Raw genomic sequence first — 12,355 nt, forward strand, 5'->3', positions numbered from 1 at the left:
ACCTAAAATAACATCAAATTCTACCATGTCTAAGATCATCAAATCCACCCAAGTACTATACCCAGTAAAAGTAATCATACACGAAGGGTAAACGCTATCCACCTCCACAGAATCGCCAACTGGAGCAGATACATAAGTAGGGGCATCAAGGGTATTACACATCATATCAAGACCCACAGCAAAATAAGTAGACACATAAGAAAAAGTAGAGCTGGGATCAAATAAAACAGAAGCCATCTAGTCATAAGCTGAGATAGTACCTGTGATAACAGCATTGGAGGCCTCAGCCTCGGCTCTACCTAGAAAAGCCTACAAATGATGGCGCCCTCCAGTGGCTTGTGAATCACCACGGTTACCATGATCAGTCTGAGCCCCGCCCTTCTCGGGCTGCTTTCCACTTCTACCTGCCTGAGGATTGCCTCAGTTAGGCTGGGCACCACCCCTACCCGCATTGTGGCCGTCTCGCCCTGCCGGTGCGCGATCCTTACCCCCTCGATCTGGTGCAAACGGAGCTCGGGGAGCCTTATTCTGAGTCCCCTTCCCACTCTGTCTAAGTCTGGGGCAATACCTCTTAATATGCCCTATCTCACCACACTCGAAGAAAGCATGGTCCAGCGTAGGCCGCTGAACAGAAGTTGATGAAGCAGTGTCGCCTCCATACTGGCCGGAAGCCTGATAATTTGCCCCTGATGGGCCCCCAGCTGACATCTGCATCGCTGACTGAACTGGACGTCTTGAATATACCTGCGAACTCTGACTCCTCGAGAAGGGGTTGGTGAAATCCCACCCCTACGGGCCTTCTTCTCTACCCGCTTCGCATAACTCTCCTGCTTAATACCCTCAACAATATTGACATGCTCTACTATCTCCTGGAAAGAAGATCAGTGGCTACAAGCTGAAGAGCTGATAATTGAAGCCCAGTGTTCAACCCCTTCACGAACTGCCGTATCCTCTCCCCCCGAGTGGGAAACAACTGAAGAGCATATCGGGAAAGAGAGTGGAAATGGGACTCATAAAATGCAACAGATGAGTTCCCATGATCAATAGTAGCGAACTTATCCTTCCTTTGGTCCCTCAGAGTACGCAAAACGTACTTATCCAAAAACATAGAATAAATTTGAACCCAGGTCAACGGAGGAGACCCAGCTGGCCTACACTCCACATATGCCCTCCACCATAGCTTGGCATCATCTAAGAACTGGAAGGTCGCAAACTCTACCCCGTAGTTATCCACTGCCCCCTATCTTTTGGTGCCTCTCGTGATAGCCGATAATGAACTCATAAGCGCCCTCTAACTCAGTACCATAAAATACATGAGGCTTCATTTTAGTGAACCTCAAAAACAGATCATGCTGCTCGCCAGTCATCACCGACCCTGCAACCGGCCTCGGAAAGGCCTCAAAACCTGAAAGTTCCTCCAAGAGAGGTGCCACTGTTGCTGCATACTGAACCCCTAGAGCCTGTGCTCTGTCCGGACCTGGGGTTGCTACTCCTGCACCTCGACTTACTGGACCGGCTGGTATAGCTCCGACCTATGCTAACCCGTGCAACCAATTTAGCACCTGTGCCATAGCATCTGGTATACCCTGAGCCGCTGCAGCTCCTGGCGGAACTGGTACTGTTGGTGGCCGGGCTGGTGCAGCTGCATCTCCTGCTACCTTATTAGGAACAACTGGAGGCACGGGGCCAACCACAAACACGTCGGCTGGGGCCGCCCCTTTGCCAGCTCCTCTGCCTCTACCTCTACCACTAGCTGCTGCCGCGCGTGTTCCTGCCATTTGCGAGAGAATAAAGGATAGTCAGATACCAATTTGAATCAGTGGATACCAATTGGAATCAGGTAGCACAAAAGAAAGAAAGAAAAAAGAGTTTTCCTAGTGTCCGGTAGCCTCCCGAGGATAAGTACAGACGTCTCTGTACCGATCCGGAAGACTCTACTAGACATGTCCTTGTACGACGATATCAACAAACCTAAATCTCTAATACCAGCTCTATCATGACCCAACCCGCCATGACTGGCACCCAACTAAATCCTAATGGGTGAACCAACACACAAGTCATCTATTTAACCAAGTCCGATTTTATATTAACCAAGTTAATTAGTTATTACTCATTCAAGCATCAATTAAACAAAATGATCATTCCATAAAATGCTGAAATAAGTGCAGAAGTTCTAACTATTACAAAATTCCCAAAATTCAAAAATCATCGTACAGGACTCTATTCTAAAACATGTCTAAGGAATGAAATTTGACTTATAAATTTCCATCATGTCCAGAATAAGAAAAGACATCATATGAGGAATATCTTCGGGTGGCCTGGCATGGAAAGAAGCTCACCCTAAATCTATCAACAAATGTCCTCAGCGCTAGATGTGAGGGCGGGTAGAAGTCTTTATATCACAATTTGCGCTCAAAAGAATGCAGCAAGGTAGTATCAGTACAAACACTATGTAATTCACTTTTTAAGACTCTCTCTTCTCTCTCCTACTATTACACCTCGTAAATTTCCCCGTGAATGAACAACGAATAGACTAACGAAGAATATGAGTATATGGTGTTTTAATCAGAAGGGAATGACATTTGACGACCCTATGTAAGATTTCAAAGGCAATGGGAACAAGAGAGAGGTTATGCTCCACAATGACTAATTATAGGTTTTGAAGACTTGAAAGTCGCAGATTTGCATTTTGGCCCAGTCGACCGTAAAGTGAAATACGGACGATAAAGTAGTATACGGCCCGTAAACCACCATGTCGTATTCCAACTCAAACTTCAACTTTCTGTCAAATTTTTAAATGGTTAAATACGACTTGGAATACGGACCGTAAATTGAAATACGGCCCGTAAACCGTGATCGTAAATCGCCATGATCCTCAGCATACCTTTCTGGTTTTGATATGCTTAAATACGACCACGATATACGGCCCGTAAACTGTGTTTACGACCACTGTGCACTTCGAATACTTTTCATTCCGGATCAGATTTTAAGTCATTAAAAGGAGACCCAAGCTCATTAAATTCATTTCATCTTCACGATATTTCTCTCTAGAAACCTCTAGAATACTCTCTACTCTTCAACTACAAGAATTCAAAGGAAATTAGTGATCAACTACATGAAATCAAGTGTAAGAATCACACTAAAGTTCATCTTTCTTAAGAAAACCTAAAAGAAGTGAAGTAGGGTTTTGGGTGCTAAAGAAGTAATTCCATTAAAGGCTTGTTCAACCATCATCTAAGGTAAGTTTCATGACTAAACCATGTTGTTTAAGGTATTGGAAGGTTAAGATACTTGAATTGTAGAAACACATATGAAATTGGTCATTAATGAGTGAATAGTGCCATATTTGGATGGTAGTAGGATTGAATCATAAATGTTGGTGTGTTGTGATTATGAATACGTCATAAATGATATTTAGACCATGAAATATGTGTGATACATGAGAAACGCGATAGTGATCTATAACCATAAATGTGGAGAAATTGAAGAGAAATGGTGGATTGTGGTCAATGCATATGAATGATGATTGTTGATTGCAATATTTTGAATGTTGTTGTAAGCGTTTGGAAGTTGATATCGAGCGTGGGAAAAGTAGTATAGACAAAGGAAATACTGCCTAAGTTTCCCTAGCTTTAGAAAGTCCGTTCTTATAATTGCTTAGCTAATGACGATATAAATTCTCTTGAAGGTAGAACGTGTGCATTAAAGGGGAACACACAAGCGATAGCTTAGTTAAACGTCACAGGTATGTAAGGCTTATCCCTTCCTTCAAAGGAATGAATCTTTCAAACTTTCCATGATCCTCTTATGTGATGGAACTTATGAGTCCTTAAATATACTAAATTACATACGAGCATGATAATGAGGATAGTGAGTTCAAGTATAGAGATTCGATAGTTCATGATATGATGATCCCGTAACGCTGATGATGTCATTATTGTTAACACTCACCTTATGCACTTTTTCCTTCAAGGTGAGGCAAGGTACTCATAAATGTTCATAATATAATCGGGGGCTTACGACCTTACGTCACCCCGACATAGCTATGATTGTCTTCAAAGTCTAATGTATGCTCTTAATGCTAAATATGAAATAATGCTAAGTCATGATATGTCTATAAGATGATTAGTGATGCTAACTTGTAATATGCCTATGCTTTGTATGAAAATGCCAAGCTATGATAATATTGTGATACGTGCATGAAATGTGCAATAATGATGGGTTATGATTGACTATGTGATGATGAAGTCCATCGTGCCAGAATGGCCGGGCATGTTACCGCTAAGGCGGGCTGCACTGGGTTCTACCGTGCCTAGATGGCCGGGCATGTCACCGCTAAGGCGGGCTGCGATGTTACACCGAGCCTAGACGGCCGAGCATGATCGCCACTAATGGGCTGCATATAATGGTTACCCGGACGCGGGATAACGATAAGATATGTGATGTGACCAGATATGCGATGTGACAAGATATGTGATGTGACCAGATATGCGATGTGACAAGATATGTGATGTGACGAGATATGTGATGTGATGACCTATGTATTATGTTTATGTAAAATATGATATGTGTACGAAATGTATTGGCTTATGACACTCTTGTAGGTTATATCTTTCTCTCATGGCCTCTGATCCTCCTATTGTATTTATTTCATTCTTGTCTGCATACTCAGTACAATATTCGTACTGACGCCCGTTTTCTTTGGACGTTGTGTTCATGCCCACAGGTAGACAGGGAGGAGAGCTTGACCCAGATTCGTAGTAGCTGTCAGCCGATTGAAAGCACTCCTTTGTTCCGGAGGTGCTTGATTATTCCTTTGTGTATATTTGTATATGTTGGGCTCGACGGGGTCCTGTCCCGTCTATACGTTTTGCACTCCAGTAAAGGCTCGTAGATACACAGTGTGGGTTATGTGGTCTGATAGGGTCACTATGGTGTAATTGTATATATTATTTTGTTAGCCTAAAGGGCTTATGTATATGAAAATATTTATGTTCACAAATGAAAGATGACATTCTTATGTCTTGAGTATAAAATCAATAAAAGAGTAGCTAATGAGCATGATGAGTAGTAGAACGAGCGGTGCTCGGTGATTAGCCCCGGGTACCCGTCGCGGCCCCTAGCTAGGTCGTGACACCTACGTCCCCATGCAACCCTAGTTACTAAACCCTAATTTAGCTATGGCCACCTTGGCCGCTAGCCAGCCGTCACCGGCGGCTGGTCAGCCTCCACCAACAACCAACATTATACACTACCCACCCCTCACTCACCCGCAATCCCACGATATTCAACCAACTCTCCCGTCCACTTCTTCTTCTCCAAACTATGCTCAAACCCTCGTGTATGGAACAATTCCCACGTCCAATGCCCTCTGTGATCCCATAGCAATGAAGGAGGTAACGTATGTTGATAGCATCCCTGTTGTGGTTGGACAACTGCTAAAGTATCTAGAATGGAGAAGATTCAAAATCTACAGCATGCCATTGTTGGTAAGTTTTCTTATGGATGGCAGGAGTTGCAAGAATTAAGAAATATTATCCCTCAACAGTGTGGTGTGAAAGGAAAGTGTGATATTGGTCTCTTGAGAGATAGACACTTATTGATAAGATGTTCTCTAATGGAGGATTTCATTAATATGTCCTCGAAGGGTGATTTTTGGTTGAAATCTAAGGATGGTTTTACGTATCAAATGAGGCCATTAATTTATGATTCTAACTTTAAGGTTGAGGAAGAAACGTCAATAGCCATGGATTGGATCTCGTTTCCAAATCTGCTTCCCACGTATTTTGTCAAAGAATCTTTGTTTACTTTGGCATCCGCAATTGGGAAACCCTTAGTATTGGACATGGCCACCATAAACAAAACTAGACCTAACTGCGCAAGGGTTAAGGTTCAAGTACATTTGCTATCTGATCTTTCTAAGTTTGTTCTGATGGAAATTGAAGATGAGAAGAGTAAGGAGATTAGGGTGGAAAAGGTGAGAATACAATATGATCATTTACCAAAGTATTGCGCAGAATGCATGTTGCAAGGTCATGCAAATGAGGATTGTCGTGTATTGTATCCTGAACTGGTGGCAGACACAAAAGAGGATGCAAAGAAAGAGGAGAAGGAGCATGAGAAGGGGGATGTATCAAACATGGCTACAACATCTACAGTAGGAAGAAGAAGAAGATAGCAGGGATGGAGATATCCTGTCCAAACATATGTGCTTAAAGTTCTATCAAGTGGGAAGGTTGTTACTTATCCTGGAATCAATGACAATGGAAAAAACAAAACTGATATTCCTGCTAAGGCTGGGAACAAGAGTGTTCTTTCCCCTGAATGTGCAGTTTCTACACATAATAATTTTGATGTGTTAGAAAAAATCATAGAAGGAGAAGTCAATAACAGTGTAGAGGATAAAGGAGTTGATGACAAGGTCGATGAGGTAGAAAATGGTAAGGAACAAGCTGATCAATCTTTTGATAACAAAGGAATGGAGGAGAATGCTCAAAATATGGTGCCATGTGTGGCAGTCAATGATAGAGAAGATACCATCAAAAATACAAAAAGGAAAATGGATTCAAATGGTGAACAATCAGGTCAGACAACAAAAGATGTGCATGAAAGTGTGGGAGATATGGTTGATAAGGGTGTCATTGCTATTGAGGAAGATGATCCTAACAAGAATTTAGAGGACAGAACTGCAAGTGTGGGGTATATTATTGACGAGGGTGTCATTGCTGTTGAGGAAAATGATCCTGACAAGAATTTAGAGGATACAAGTGCAAGTGTGGGAAAATGATTGATGAGGGTGTCGTTGCTGTTCAAAATGCCTGTGAAATTACATGCCTTTCTAAGCATGGACATGCCTTAGGAATTATCATGGAGCAGATAGAAAAGGTCCCAGATGGTGATGGTACATATGAGCATATGGAAAACCTTGGTGATTTGCATGCTCTAGAATCAGGTGAGGATGAAATGCAGACTGAGGCTGATAGTTTGGCAAATGCAAAAGGGGATTTAGAGGTTGCAGATAATCAAACAGATCAGACATTAAGTATTCTAGCTTTGTATCTGGTCCAGGAAATTGATTTCTCTCCTGATAATAACATGAAGGAGGGAGATTTGAGCATCTCAATTAATGACAATGGCATTGGTTCATTTCCTCCTGAGAGGGAAGTGATCAAGGATTTGGCAGTGGCATAAGTGGAAATGGACAATGTGCAGCCACTGATACTTCAGAGAAAACAATCTCCTTTGAAGGAACTGCATGATGTGATCTCTCATAATATTAATATGTGAGCTAAGTTGGAACGTGATAAGGGAAAGAACAAATTCAAAGAAAGTGAAGAAGAGGTCTCAGTAGAGCAGGTTTTTAGTACTGTGGTCAAAGAAGCTGGCATCTCACCAAGATCTAGACAGAAAGGTTCTAAGAAAGGAAAGAAACAAGTAATCATAGATACTATTCCTATAAGAGTAGTACAAAGGAGAGGTTGTAAGCCTATTTTCAAATGATGATGAAGACACCCTTTTGGAATATCAGATCTGTGAACACACAACGATCTTTTCACAGAGTCCAAATGCTACACAGACATCACAAATTCTCCATTATAGCTTTAATGGAGCCTTTTCAACACTTTAGGCATATTCAGGGATTTAGAAGGAGATTAGGCATGAGATATGCCCACTACAACTTCAATGGTAAAATATGGTTCTTTGTAAATGATAATGTGGATGTGGAGATCCTGCAGGACCTAGAACAACGGATTACTATAAAGCTGCTTTTCCAAGATTAGAATAAGTCACTTATGGTAACTATTGTCTATGCAAAGTGTGATCATCTGGAAAGAATCAGTTTATGGGATAGTTTGTATAGTTTGGATAATCAAATGGAATTGCCTTGGTTGGTAGGAGGTGATTTTAATGTCATTATGAATGAAGATGAGAAGATTGGTGGTTTACCTGTATCTCCAATATGAGGATTTTGCATTTTGTATTAATTCATGTGAGCTGTTTGAAATAAATTATAAGGGGAGGCTGTTTACTTGGTGGAATGGGAGGGCAGGTAGTGACTGAATTTTTAAGAGATTGGATAGATTGATTGCAAACTCTAAATTACAAGATTGGTTTGCACATATGGAGGTGCAACATTTATCCAGAACTGGCTCAGACCATGCCCCTTTACTACTTACTTGTGGTGAATCTTCACATCACATAAGGAAGCCTTTCAGATTTCTAAAATTCTGCACAAAACATGAATCTTTCTTAGAGGTGGTTAATCAGGCATGGATAACAGATTTTGACGGGGGTGATTTTATCAGATTTAAGCTAAAATTGAAGAATGTGAAATCTGCTTTATCTGCTTGGAGTAAGAAAACTTTGCGTGATATTTTCAAGCAACTGACAGTAAGGGAAGAGGTGGTGAGAATTAAAGAACAATGTTTTGAAGAGGATCCTACTCCTATGAATAGGATGGTGCTACAGCAAGCACAAGCAGCATTGAAAAAGTATGTTCATTATGAGGAAGAATTTTGGAGACAAAAGTCACATATGACTAGTTTTGCTGAGGGTGACAGGAATAAAAGGTACATTCATAGTATTGTGAATGGTAGGAGAAAGAGATTGCAGATCAGAAGAATTCAGAATCAGCAAGGAGTATGGATAGAAGAGGAGTCACTTTTGGTAGAAGAAGTTTGTAGATTTTACCAACAGCAGTTCTCTCAAGAGGTTGATCCATTAGACATTGAATTGCTACAACATGTTCCTAGTATGGTGGGCCAGGATACTAACAATCAGCTGGTAAGCATGCCAACTTTAGAGGAGGTGAAGAAGGTTGTATTTGAATTATCTGCAGATAGTGCTGGTGGTCCAGATGGTATGATTGGAATAATTTATCAGGTGTGTTGGGACATTATGGGTGCTGTTGTATACAATCTTGTGAAAGCCTTTTTTGATGGCCAAACTCTTCCAAAGTCAGTCACACATACCAACTTGGTACTATTACCAAAGAAGAACAACATTGAGACCTTTGCTGATATGAGACCAATCAGTCTCAACAACTTTATCAACAAGGTTATGTCTAGAGTAGTTCAGGATAAACTTGAAGGCATTCTACCTTCTCTGATATCTCCCAACCAGTCTGGATTTGTTAAGGGCAGATGTATCATTGAAAATGTCCTGCTAACTCAGGAAGTTGTGACTGACATTAGACTAAGAGGAAAACTAGCTAATGTTGTACTTAAGCTTGACATGACTAAAGCATATGATAGCTTATCATGAAGTTATTTGATCAAAGTTTTAAGGAAGATGGGATTTGCAGAAATTTTCATAGATATGGTTTGGAGGCTGATAGCTAACAACTGGTATTCCATACTCCTTAATGGTCAAGCTTATGGTTTCTTTCATTCCACCAGCGGTGTAAAACAAGGTGATCCACTCTCTCCTGCTTTGTTTATCTTATCTGCTGAAGTTTTATCTAGAGCATTGAATTCTTTATTTGAGAATAATGAGTTTAGAAGTTATGGAATCCCCAAATGGAGTGCAAATCTGAACCATCTGGCATATGCAGATGACACAATAATTTTTTCATCTGCTGATGCTAGATCTTTAGAGCTAATTATGGAGGTATTACATGCATATGAGTTGGTATCAGGCCAACTTATAAATAAAGGCAAGAGTTCATTCTATGTATACAGTAAGGTGTCTAATGTGCTGATACAACAGGTGGAGCATATTACTGGTTTTAAAAGAGGCATTTTTCCTTTAACATAGTTGGGTTGTCCTGTCACACATTCAAGGAAGAGGAAGGTTGATTACAATGATCTGATCAAGAAAGTCAAGAATAGGCTGCAGACTTGGAAAGGAAGAATGTTATCATTTGGAGGAAAATCTGTTCTGATCAATAATGGACTAATGAGTATGCCAATACATTTGTTGCCAGCCATCAAACCTCCAAAATGTGTTATCAATGATATGCACAAAATCTTCTCAAGTTTCTTCTGGAATAATAGTGAGGAAGGCAGAAGAAGACACTGGTCATCATGCCTAAACTTGTGTAAGCAAAAAGAGGAAGGAGGAGTAGGCTTTAGATCTTTGTTTGATGTATCTAAAGCCTTATGTGCAAAACTTTGGTGGAAATTCAGGACAACAAATACTCTATGGGAAAACTATATGTGGATCAAATATTGCAAAAGGCACAGTCCTCAGACTGTGCAGTGAAAGGGAGGTTCTCAAGTATGGAAGGCTATGATAGAGACTAGAGATAATATAGAGCAAGAAATATGGTGGGAACCAAGGAGTGGAATTGCAAATGTATAGTTTGACAACTGAACAAAGCTAGGTGCTCTATATCACATCATTCCAAATGATTTTGTGATAGATGAGGGTGTTCAAGATGTAAAAGAACTCATGTTGCAGGATGGTTGGAATATAGGAAGATTGCAACAGTTATTCCCTATGGATATTGTGGATCATATATTAGAAGAATTGCACTTTCATGAACCAAAAGAAGAGTGGGATAGGCTAAGATGGATGATGACAGCATCAGGCAAATTTATTGTAGGCACTGCATGGGAATTACTAGGGAGCAAAGCAGCCAAGTCAGATGTCTTTAAAAACATGTGGACATCAGGGGTACCTTTTAAGATCCTTCTTTTTCTGGAGGTTGTGGAAGTACAAAATACCAGTTGGAGAGGTAGTAAGAAGGATTGGGGTAGATACTGAGGCAAACTGTTACTGCTGTGATCATAGGCAATATGAAATTGTGGATCATTTGTTTGTTACAGGAAATATTGCTACAAAAGTGTGGACTTATGTTAAAACTGTTGTTGGCATCACAACACAGTTTCAACAAGTTAGGCAGATTCTTCATGTCTGGTGGAATGCAGATTGCCCCTCAAAGTTCAGAACCATCTTTAAAGCTATTCCAATGGTCACTATGTGACAGATATGGAAGTGGAGGAATACAGTCCTACATGGAGGGAGGATGTCCATAAACAAATTGATTTATGAGATAAACATGATCATATATCAAATGTGTAGAATGAGGTTTCCAGGGCAGAACAACTTACCAAGATGCATACCTCAAATTCTACAAGTCTTTGAAGTATATAGGCCAAGAATTTTAAGCAAGATAGTGAAATGGGATTTTCCTATGCCAGGATGGTATAAATGTAACTCTGATGGAGCTTCTAGGAGAAATCCTGGACCAAGTTCTGTGGCCTTTTGTATTAGAAATGCAGTGGGTGATTTTCAGTATACAGCAGCAAGAAGGATTTCAGATGGTTCAAATTTGATAGCAGAAGCATGGGCACTGCATGAGGGTCTTAAGTACTGTGTTACACACAGTCTGTTGCCAGTGGTCATGGAAACAGACTCAATGACTATGAAGATGATCTTAACTGGTCAGTGGGAGACTCCATGGAGTATATCAATGATCATAAATGATATTTCAAGACTTAAGAGGGATAAGGAAGTGAGGGTGGAGCATGTTCTGAGAGAAGGAAATGGTCTGGCTGATTTTTTAACTAACTATGCTTTTGATTTTGCAGGTGATCATCATTTTCATAGTTTTACTTCACTTCCTGTGAAAGCAAGGAAAATTCTAAATACAGAAAAGTCACATATACCATACATAAGGTTCGGGACAACTAAGGACCATCATATCCCTGGATATTAATAGCAAGCTAGAGAGCAGTAGCAGCAACAAGGTTGCATCTCAACATGCCATGAATAACACATGGACCAGTATGAAACTATCTTTGGCAGGGGTACAAGAGTGGTATTAGCTTGAAGCTCATTCTCTTGTAAGACTTCTAAAGATTGGTTCATTCAGGAAACATGAGACAATGGAAAACAAAGGTCAACATCAAGGCAAGGAGATAGCAGCTACATCTGAAGGAACATGGAGGAATTCTACTTCATCCTGGAAGCCTGAATATATATTAATTTTGACTTTGAACCATAGCACCTGGTGAGAGCTTGTAGGTGTTTGAGATGGTATCAAGGCAAGGCCAGAGGATCTGCAGTAGATTAGCTTCCTTACAGTCTTTGGATGTCGTTTACATTTCAGTCCTTTTTTTTCTTTTTTAGGATTTTTTTTCATTTGTCTTTTCTTTTCTTTTTCTTTCTTTACACTATTGTACAGAAAACTTACTATTTTTCAATAAAACACTGCCAAACTTGGTTTGGTGGTTTTCATTAAAAAACAAAGTGCAAACACTATGTACCAGTAGATATCATAGGCCGACTAAGATTATTATTATGCATAATTCATAAAATCAATAGAATAAACATGCCAGTCAACAGACATCACTATCAATAAACCATAGTAAATCAACCAAGGATAATCACAATAAAAACACCAAGATAG

General features: G+C 40.3%; 1 protein-coding gene across 1 annotated transcript; it reads left to right on the forward strand.

The window, feature by feature from the left end:
* Window positions 1–9,291: 9,291 nt before the first annotated feature.
* On the forward strand, window positions 9,292–10,927 carry LOC132611654 (uncharacterized). Its single transcript, XM_060326053.1, has 5 exons — window positions 9,292–9,609; window positions 9,757–10,086; window positions 10,128–10,218; window positions 10,364–10,678; window positions 10,770–10,927. The coding sequence occupies exons 1-5, from the start codon at window positions 9,292–9,294 to the stop codon at window positions 10,925–10,927; spliced, it is 1,212 nt and encodes a 403-aa protein (XP_060182036.1).
* Window positions 10,928–12,355: the final 1,428 nt, after the last annotated feature.

Source organism: Lycium barbarum, chromosome 1 (genome assembly GCF_019175385.1).
Source record: "Lycium barbarum isolate Lr01 chromosome 1, ASM1917538v2, whole genome shotgun sequence".
In the NCBI taxonomy this organism is placed as follows: Eukaryota; Viridiplantae; Streptophyta; class Magnoliopsida; order Solanales; family Solanaceae; genus Lycium; species Lycium barbarum.

Bases quoted from the DNA above. Each gene is read 5' to 3' on its own strand.
- LOC132611654 (XM_060326053.1), top strand. From the start codon at position 9,292: ATGGGATTTGCAGAAATTTTCATAGATATGGTTTGGAGGCTGATAGCT. The intron at 10,087-10,127 runs GTATCTAAAGCC...GTGGAAATTCAG, and splicing joins GCTTTAGATCTTTGTTTGAT to GACAACAAATACTCTATGGG. The intron at 10,219-10,363 runs GTATGGAAGGCT...ATTTTGTGATAG, and splicing joins AGTGAAAGGGAGGTTCTCAA to ATGAGGGTGTTCAAGATGTA.